General features: G+C 61.6%; 1 protein-coding gene across 4 annotated transcripts in view; it reads left to right on the top strand.

Annotated features, from left to right (window-relative positions):
- The first annotated feature begins 6994 nt into the window (after window positions 1-6994).
- The window catches only part of LOC102936998 (class I histocompatibility antigen, F10 alpha chain), a 26742-nt gene continuing 24804 nt past the window's right edge, over window positions 6995-8932 (top strand). For 3 of the 4 annotated variants that reach the window (XM_043528846.1, XM_037914939.2, XM_037914937.2), the window contains exon 1: window positions 6995-7401. In XM_043528846.1, the coding sequence (XP_043384781.1) occupies window positions 7233-7401 (169 nt within the window). In that variant the 5' untranslated portion in view covers window positions 6995-7232. Of the gene's footprint in view, window positions 7412-8932 lie in introns of all 4 variants that reach the window. The other variant, XM_043528847.1, reaches the window with a different exon arrangement.

Below are 8932 nucleotides of genomic sequence, written 5' to 3'. Positions count from 1 at the left end.
AAATACACAGTCACCTCTTCGAAGGTCACCGGCATCTGAAACAAGAGTCCCCCACTCAGCACCTGCTGCCACAATCTCAGTATTCATGGGGGAGGAGGCCAGAAAAGCGGAATCCCACCCCCACCCTGCTCAGAGCAGCCAGGAGGCTTCAGGGGGTGGAAGAAGGTGAGAGCTCCTTGTCCCCCCCCAGCACACGGAGCAGGGCAGGGTCTTCTCATTTCCCACTCGCCTGCCAGCCACAGGCTGATACGGGAAGCAGAGCTCTGAACCGGGGACAGGGACAGGAATCCCGACAGCTTCCCTTCGTATTTCACAGCAGCCCCGAGCAAGTGGGGTCAGGCTCCAGCACTAGGAGTCTGGTCCGTTTTCCCAGCCCTGCCCAAGGGGGTGTTTCCTGTTTCAGAAATGGGGGAATGTTCCCCCCTCCCCCCACCTGCCACTGGGCCTATTCAGAAAATCAGGCTCCAAGTTGAATGTGCCCCAGCAGGTTTATCACACGCTGTCCCTTCCCCCTCTACACCAACCCCCCACAGCTCCCTGAAAATCCCCTACCTGAGCTGGCTCCATCACAGCCATTTCCCTTCCCTGTCCCCTGGGACGGTCTGGAGCGAAACGTGGATGTGATTCCTCAGCCTGTCAGGGCGAGAGGGGTGACAGGGGAGGTTTCAGAAGGGGCTTGAGTCCATGTCACACCCCGATTCCCCCCAGGCTCCCTCCCTGCAGACAGACGCTCTGGGCTCTGCCACTCTGGGAAAACCCTCAGTCACTTTATTCCAACACAGACCCGGCTCCTCCCACCAGCACTGAACAAATGTTAGAAAAAGAGCAGAATCAAAGGAGCCACTTGGCGCCAATATCAGGGGGAATCCCCCCCAGAGGGCAGCGGGTCCCCCCAGCAGCGGGGGGACTGGGTAGAGGCAGGATCTGGTTTTTCCTCTGTCAGCTCCTCCCCTTGTTCCCAGGAGAGTCAGGCTGCCCAGGGGGATGCAGGGAATGGATCCGGGCGGGTCTGGGAGCTGGGAACCTCCCTCCCCACTTCTGGCTCCTGCTGCCCCTTTCGGTCTCACCATTCCCCTTCCTGTCTCCGTCCCTCTCCCCTCTGCCTGGGAGAACTGGGGACTGTCCCGTTCCCATGGGCACTCGCTCTCCAGTGTGAGCCTGGCTGTGTCACTGAGGGCAGCAGCTCTGGGACCCACAGACACAGGGGATCCTCCTCCCCACTCCTCCCCCCGGTACAAACTCACCAGCAGGTCCCTGAAAGGGGCCCTTTGTGCAGAGTCACTGTCCTGCCTGGCCCCAGCCCTGTCCCCCAGGTCTCTCCCAGTCACCTGCAGGCTCCGGCTCCGATGTGGGCAGCACTTGGGTTACCCCAGAGGGTGGTTCCAGGCTCTGGAGAAAGTGTCCACCTGGGCTGGGCAGAGAGGTTGGGTTAATGAAGCACAGACCCCGCTGGGGAGCAGCAGTTTCACAGTCTGGGCCCTCAGGTAGAGGAGGCAGCAGTGTCTGACCCAGGGACCTCAATTCAAGGGCTCTAATATCAGGAGCAGAGAGAGTCACGCACCAACCACCTCCTCTCCCTGAGCAATAACCGGAGTCCTCTGGTGGTTGCAGCTAATGACTGAGCCTCCCTGTCCTGCCCCTGCAGCCCCCAGGGACAGGCAGGCAGAGGCTGATCCCATGGGCCCATCCGCGCTCCCCCCCTGCCAGAGCCAGCAGTGACTCCGGTCAGCGTGGCTGAGATCTGAATCCTGCCCGGAAATCAGACCAGAGTCCTGGGCAGCCCCCAACACTCAGGAGACAGACCCCAAAATCATGAGTATGTCTGAAAATCATAAATTGGGAGCAGGGTGTCTGTGGGTGTGCGTGCAGGGAGGGTGTCTGGATATTTGCCTTAAAAAGAAAAGGAGGACTTGTGGCACCTTAGAGACTAACCAATTTATTTGAGCGTAAGCTTTCGTGAGCTACAGCGCATCCGATGAAGTGAGCTGTAGCTCACGAAAGCTTATGCTCAAATAAATTGGTTAGTCTCTAAGGTGCCACAAGCCCTCCTTTTCTTTTTGCGAATACAGACTAACAAGGCTGTTACTCTGAAACCTGGATATTTGCCTTGTAACTTCTGAGCCCTTAGGTGGATGCCTCCACCTACCCCCTAAGCTTCAATGAGTATTTGGGGTAAAATATTTCCTCTCTGGCTGGTGGGTGGGGCAGCCCCTCCCCCTCTCCTGCCCCATGGGGTGGGGGAGCTGCCCTTGTATCTCTCCCTCTCATTATCCCGGACCCCTACCCTGTTTCTCCTCCTTCCTCAGCCAGTCTGCTCTTGCACTCACGGTCTCCCCCAGCGTCCCCACCCCACATCCCTCCTTTCCTTCGCAGTGCCCCCCACTCAGAGTTTCTTTCTATTGCAGCCCTGTTCCCATCTGCCCCAGAAGTCTCCCCAGATTCTCCTGCATCCCCCCATGCTCCCTTCAGCCACCCCCTGCCCCCCATCCCATCCTGTCCCCTGCATCCCCCTTCACCACCTCAGTCCTCCCTTATCTACACCCTGCCCCTCTTGAGCCCCCTTCCAGCTCACCCCCCCTCTGGCTCCCATGTGTATCTGTCCCAGCCCCCAGCATGGCATGGGCTGGCTCCCCCTGCCCTGCACACACTGGGAGCTGGTGGCAGCTTTCCTGGGCTGAGGACAGGGAATTGCAGCCAGCTCTGCTGGGAGCAGCCTGGGGCCAAACCCACCCCCTGCAGCCCGGCGGTGAGGGGGGGGGCGGGTCTCTCTTACCTTCCATCCAAGCGGGGCCCCCCGGGGCAGGGGCCAGGCTGGGAATGGGGCCCTGGCCAGGCTGGGGGCTCTGCCCTGGGAGAGGCTCCTGGGGAGCAGTGGGAAGAGCCCTGCTGGAGATTCCCCTCTCCCGGCTGCAGCCAGGGCTCTGGGGTCCCAGCTGCCACCTCTGGGGCTCAGGGATCTTGCTAGGAGCCTGGGACTCAGAGTCACCGCAGCGGCTACAATTCACTTCCTGATGCCAGGACTGACCCCAGCGATTGCTCCCAGAGCCGCATCCCAGCTGCTCCTGGGTCATAGCAATATCCCTCGCACTGCGCTTTGCCTCTTTGTTTCTGGCTTCTGTTACACTCATAGACTTTAAGGTCAGAAGGGACCATCATCATCATCTAGCCCAGAGGTTCTCATGACTAAATTTCTGGTGGCCTCAGAATGCGGCCAGCAGCTCTCACTGGTGGCTGCTCTGACACTTTTCCCTAAAATACTTAATTAACTTTAGGAAAAACCAATAAATATGCACATAGGTAAGTGTGGGAGTGGTCCCACTATTGTGGGAAACTTTCCTGGCTTGTACATGGCCCTGGTGGAATTGGCTAACGAAAGGATCTGAGTCCTCACTCCCATTCCCTTTACCCAGAGGCCTGCATGACCTCGAGGACTCCCCTTCCATTCTAGTCTTCTCCCTGTAACACCAACAAGGTTGGGCTCAGGATTCCCGAGGGGCTCACTCCCCAATCTTGTTGTGATCACTGAGGAGAAGGGCTAGGGTGTTACCGCTCCAGGGTATTCTCTTCGCTTTTGATGCTTCCCTGACCTCTTTTCTGACTCATTGCATAGAGTTCAGAACAAATACAATTTATTAAACAGCAACTAATTTAAAAAATTGAAGGAAAAAATGGGAAGGGTGAAAGGAAAACATGTCACCTTGCTCCGTGGCATGGGGGAACCACAAACAGTGTCTCTGGAATGTAAGGGCAGTTCACAGTCTGTTCCTCACATGTCCCAGGCCTCCTGCCCGGGCCCTGGCGGTACTGCAGGGATGCTGTGGGTCGGACACGTGCTCTGGCAGTGGCCCCACGCCCTCAGGCTCAAGGTGGCAGGGCCCTTCTTTCCAGCGTCAAGCCCCCGCCCCCCACTGGGGTTATGATCCCACTCCAAATCCAGCCTGCAAGGCCTCTTGGCTGGCGGCATCTCCCTGCACTGGGCCCTCTGCCCAGGGTCCCCCCTCGCTCTCCCCAGCTGTTTACCGCACCCAGCTCTGGACTGCTCCAGCTCCAGCTCCCCTCTGCCTCAGCACTGCTGCTGCTCTGCCTCCACCTCAAATCCCTGGCCTGCTCCTCTCTGGTCAGAGATACCAACTTTCTGATTTCCACAGGGCTTCTCGACCCCCCACCACCCCTGCTTCGCCTATTCCCGCCCCTGCCCTACCTCCCCCGCCCGCCGCTCTTTCCCCTTCCCCCCACTGCCTCCTGCCCACCACTGAACAGCTGATCGGCAGCAGTCGGGAGGTGCTGGGGGAGGGAGAGGTGCTGATCTATGGGGCTGCCGGTGGGTGGTGAGCACCCACTATTTTTTCCTTATGTGCTCCAGCCCTGGAGCACCCGTGCAGTCAGTGTCTATGCATTTGAGTAAGGACCAGCCAGCCACGCACCTCAGCGAGACAATGCTAATGCTCCCTCTGCCAGGGTTCCATGTCCAGCCATGGCCACCCCTGATGCTTCAGAGGAAGAAGATAAAACACAAACAAACCCCAGAGCACATTTTGGGGAGGGAGACGATCCCTTCCTGACCCCTGCTGGTGGCTGGCTGAAGCCCTGAAGCATGTGCATTAGGAACATAAGCTGTAAACAGGACATGAGCCCCAGAGCTGCTGAGCCCTGCCCCACACCACTCGTATCACCCTGCCATACAACCCCACTGATACATTTGTCCAGCTTGCTCTGAATTAAGTCATTCCCCACCCCCTCCCCCAGCTCCTACTGGGGCCTGCTCCAGTCTCGCCCCTCGGATGGTTATAAACCTTCTTCTCATTTCCAGCAGGAATTGGTTCCTGGCCACTTTAGCCCCATTTGTGCTTGTGCCCACATGGTCCTTCAGTGCCAGCTGCTTGTCTCCCACCCTGGTAGCTGTACCCCAATGTCCTGACTAGTATTGACAGATGTCCAGTTTTCAACTGGCAAGTCCAGTCGAAAGGGGACCTGTCCAGCGTCCAGTCAAATGTACCAAAAGTCCAGTTACCACAGTAGGAGTGGGGAGACACGGGGTTATCAATCTGCACTAGCCTCTGCTCTGCCAGGACTGCCTCCTACCTGTATGTCATGGGCAGACAGGCTCCGTGCAATGGGCTGCAGCTCCTGCCCCAGCCCTTGAATAGAGGGAGCCCTCCTGTGGGGCAGGGAAGTGGAAAGGAACCAGGGAGGAGGAAGGGGGAGTGGAGGGGCATGGCTTCGGGGAAGAGGCGGGGTAGGGGCGGGGCTTCAGGAAGAAGTGGGGGGTGGGGGTTTGGTTTCAGAGAAGAGGCGGAGCAGGGGCGGGGCTTTGGGAAGAAGTGGGGGGTGGGGGCGTGGTTTCAGAGAAGAGGCGGGGTAGGGGCGGGGCTTAGGGGAAGAAGTGGGGAGTGGGGCGTGGTTTCAGAGAAGAGGCGGGGTAGGGGCGGGGCTTCGGGAAGAAGTGAGGGGTGGGGGCGTGGTTTCAGAGAAGAGGCGGGGTAGGGGCGGGGCAGGGGCGGGGCTTTGGGAAGAAGTGGGGTGGGGGCGTGGTTTCAGAGAAGAGGCGGGGTAGGGGCGGGGCTTCGGGAAGAAGTGGGGGTGGGGGCGTGGTTTCAGAGAAGAGGCGGGGCAGGGGCGGGGCTTTGGGAAGAAGTGGGGGTGGGGGCGTGGTTTCAGAGAAGAGGCGGGGCAGGGGCGGGGCTTTGGGAAGAAGTGGGGGTGGGGGCGTGGTTTCAGAGAAGAGGCGGAGCAGGGGCGGGGCTTTGGGAAGAAGTGGGGGTGGGGGCGTGGTTTCAGAGAAGAGGCGGAGCAGGGGCGGGGCTTTGGGAAGAAGTGGGGTGGGGGCGTGGTTTCAGAGAAGAGGCGGGGTAGGGGCGGGGCTTAGGGGAAGAAGTGGGGAGTGGGGCCGTGGTTTCAGAGAAGAGGCGGGGTAGGGGCGGGGCTTAGGGGAAGAAGTGGGGGTGGGGGCGTGGTTTCAGAGAAGAGGCGGGGCAGGGGCGGGGCTTTGGGAAGAAGTGGGGGGTGGGGGTGTGGTTTCAGAGAAGAGGCGGAGCAGGGGCGGGGCTTTGGGAAGAAGTGGGGGGTGGGGGCGTGGTTTCAGAGAAGAGGCGGGGTAGGGGCGGGGCTTAGGGGAAGAAGTGGGGAGTGGGGCCGTGGTTTCAGAGAAGAGGCGGGGTGGGGCGGGGCTTCAGGAAGACGTGGGGGGTGGGGCGTGGTTTCAGAGAAGAGGCGGGGCAGGGGCGGGGCTTCAGGAAGACGTGGGGGGTGGGGCGTGGTTTCAGAGAAGAGGCGGGGTGGGGCGGGGCTTCAGGAAGACGTGGGGGGTGGGGCGTGGTTTCAGAGAAGAGGCGGGGTAGGGGCGGGGCAGGGGCGGGGCTTTGGGAAGAAGTGGGGTGGGGGCGTGGTTTCAGAGAAGAGGCGGGACAGGGGCGGGGCTTTGGGAAGAAGTGGGGAGTGGGGGCGTGGTTTCAGAGAAGAGGCGGGGCAGGGGCGGGGCTTTGGGAAGAAGTGGGGTGGGGGCGTGGTTTCAGAGAAGAGGCGGGGTAGGGGCGGGGCAGGGGCGGGGCAGGGGCGGGGCTTTGGGAAGAAGTGGGGGTGGGGGCGTGGTTTCAGAGAAGAGGCGGGGCAGGGGCGGGGCTTTGGGAAGAAGTGGGGGGTGGGGGCGTGGTTTCAGAGAAGAGGCGGGGAAGGGGCGGGGCTTTGGGAAGAAGTGGGGGGTGGGGGCGTGGTTTCAGAGAAGAGGTGGGGCAGGGGCGGGGCTTTGGGAAGAAGTGGGGGGTGGGGGCGTGGTTTCAGAGAAGAGGTGGGGCAGGGGCGGGGCTTTGGGAAGAAGTGGGGGGTGGGGGCGTGGTTTCAGAGAAGAGGCGGGGTAGGGGCGGGGATTTGGGAAGAAGTGGGGGGTGGGGGCGTGGTTTCAGAGAAGAGGCGGGGTAGGGGCGGGGCTTTGGGAAGAAGTGGGGGGTGGGGGCGTGGTTTCAGAGAAGAGGCGGGGCAGGGGCGGGGCTTAGGGGAAGAAGTGGGGCGGGGGAGGCTCTGTTTTTCAGAAAGTTGACAACCCTGGAGAACGATTCCAGCCCCTCTCCGCTTGCGCTTTGCTGGGCTCAACGAGCCGGTCTCCTCTGCGCAGCCAGGCCCTGCCGCCGCCCTGCCCCTGCCCAGCCGCCCTGCCCCTGCCCGCTTGCAGCCAGCCCGGGGGACACGGGGCGCGGCCCCACAGTTAACCTGGCACAGCCACTTCTGCCCGGATACCGATGACGAGCGGCCGCTGCCTGCGTGCTGATTGGAGGCTGGGGCAAAGGGCCAGCTGGGCGATCGCACCTGCTCCCCGGTGCCCCTCCCAGTGCGGCGCCGGAGCCATGCGCTGGCGGGGGCTGCTCCTGGCGCTCTGCGGGGCGGCGCTGGCTGCGGCCGCGGCCGGCGGTGAGTAGAGGTGGGGCTGGGGGGCCGCTGTAAGGCACCGCGCGTCTCGCTCTCAACGCCGGGGTGCGCAGCCTGGGCCGCTTCCGCGGGGGGGGAGACTGGGGTCCCGGGGGTCCCGCAGGCATAATAGCGGGGCGCCCTAGCAGAGCCCCACTGCCAAGCCCCCCTCCCTGCAGGCCTGGCCTGTTTGGCCCCTGGGAAGGGGCGTGTGCGCACATTTCCGCCCCCCCCCCAACACACTCACACGCCCAAAGCTCTTGATCTTGAGATTTTATTTCGTGTGAGTTTTCCTGGGAGTGTATCCGTGTTACATACAAAAGGCGGTGCAAACCAGTGCCAAATACGAACTTCCCACCTTCTGGGTCAGTATCGGGGTGAGGACTGGGGGGGACGGGGGGGAAGCAACAAAGGGGGAAATCTGAGTATTGAAAGTCAAAGGAGCCTCATGCGGTGGGTTATTTCATGATCTGCATTGCGGGGTATGTACATGAAGGGGTGTGTGTTCAGGGCCCGCCTTAGGGGAAATGGCGCCCTGGGCAAACTTGTATTTTGGTGCCCCCGGCTCCCTGCGCCCCCAACCGCTGCACTGTGCCCCCTTCACCCCTAACGCCCCTCCTGCACCCGCGTGGGGAGCCTGATCTGGATGCATGGAGCGGCTGGCATTGCTGCTCACTCCCCCCACTCAAACACTGCTTTTCCACGCACCCCTAGGGGGCTGTGAGGCGGGGAGCGAAGAGCGACATCAGGGCTCCTTGCATCCAGGTCACTTTTCCCCACCTGGGCTGTGTCAGCACAGGAAAGCAACAGCTCCTGATGCCTCACAGCACAGCCCCGGGGGGGGGGGGGGAGAAAGTGACCTGGATGCATGGAGCACTTGGTATTGCTCTCCCCCACCCCACCCCACCCCCATAGCCCCCTAGGGGCATGGAGGAACATATGGAGTGGGGGGAAGCAGTATCTGTGCATCACCACTCATGCCCCCCCCCCCATGTTCTTCGCTGGGAGGGAGCAGGGAGAAATCTGGGCGCCAGCCGCGTAGCCAGGTGGAGGGAACAGGGGGAGCTATCCAATAAAGAAGGCGCCACCCACTGCGGCGCTTTTACTCACCCGGTGGCGCTCCCTCACTCGCACCGGGTGTCTTCGGCGGCACTGAAAGTCCCACCGCTGAAGACCCGGAGCGCCGCCGGGTGAGTAAAAGCGCCGCAGCGGGAAAATTTCCTCAACAGGGGAAAGTTTAAAAGGCGCCAAGACATTGACCAGGAGCCACTTGTGCTCAGTGGGGGAGCGGCCGCTGCCCCGCTCCCCCCCCAGCTACGCTACTGCTGGGCGCCCCCCTCAGTGCTCCCCTGCCAGCTGGGAGCAGTTTCTGACTCTACTCCAGCAGCGTGCACCTCTGCACTGCTGCACAGCACCCCTGGCCCACCAGCGCCCCTGGACAGTCACCCCGGTGGCCCACCCCTAAGGCCGGCCCTGGTTTCTGTGCGCGGGTGTTTGTATCTTCTCTCTATTGCCTGACGTTAACAGACAGCCT

This window comes from Chelonia mydas, chromosome 14 (assembly GCF_015237465.2).
Source record: "Chelonia mydas isolate rCheMyd1 chromosome 14, rCheMyd1.pri.v2, whole genome shotgun sequence".
NCBI lineage: Eukaryota > Metazoa > Chordata > Testudines > Cheloniidae > Chelonia > Chelonia mydas.
The sequence above is the reverse complement of the archived record's forward strand: the minus strand, read 5'-3'. Positions and strand labels throughout refer to the sequence as shown.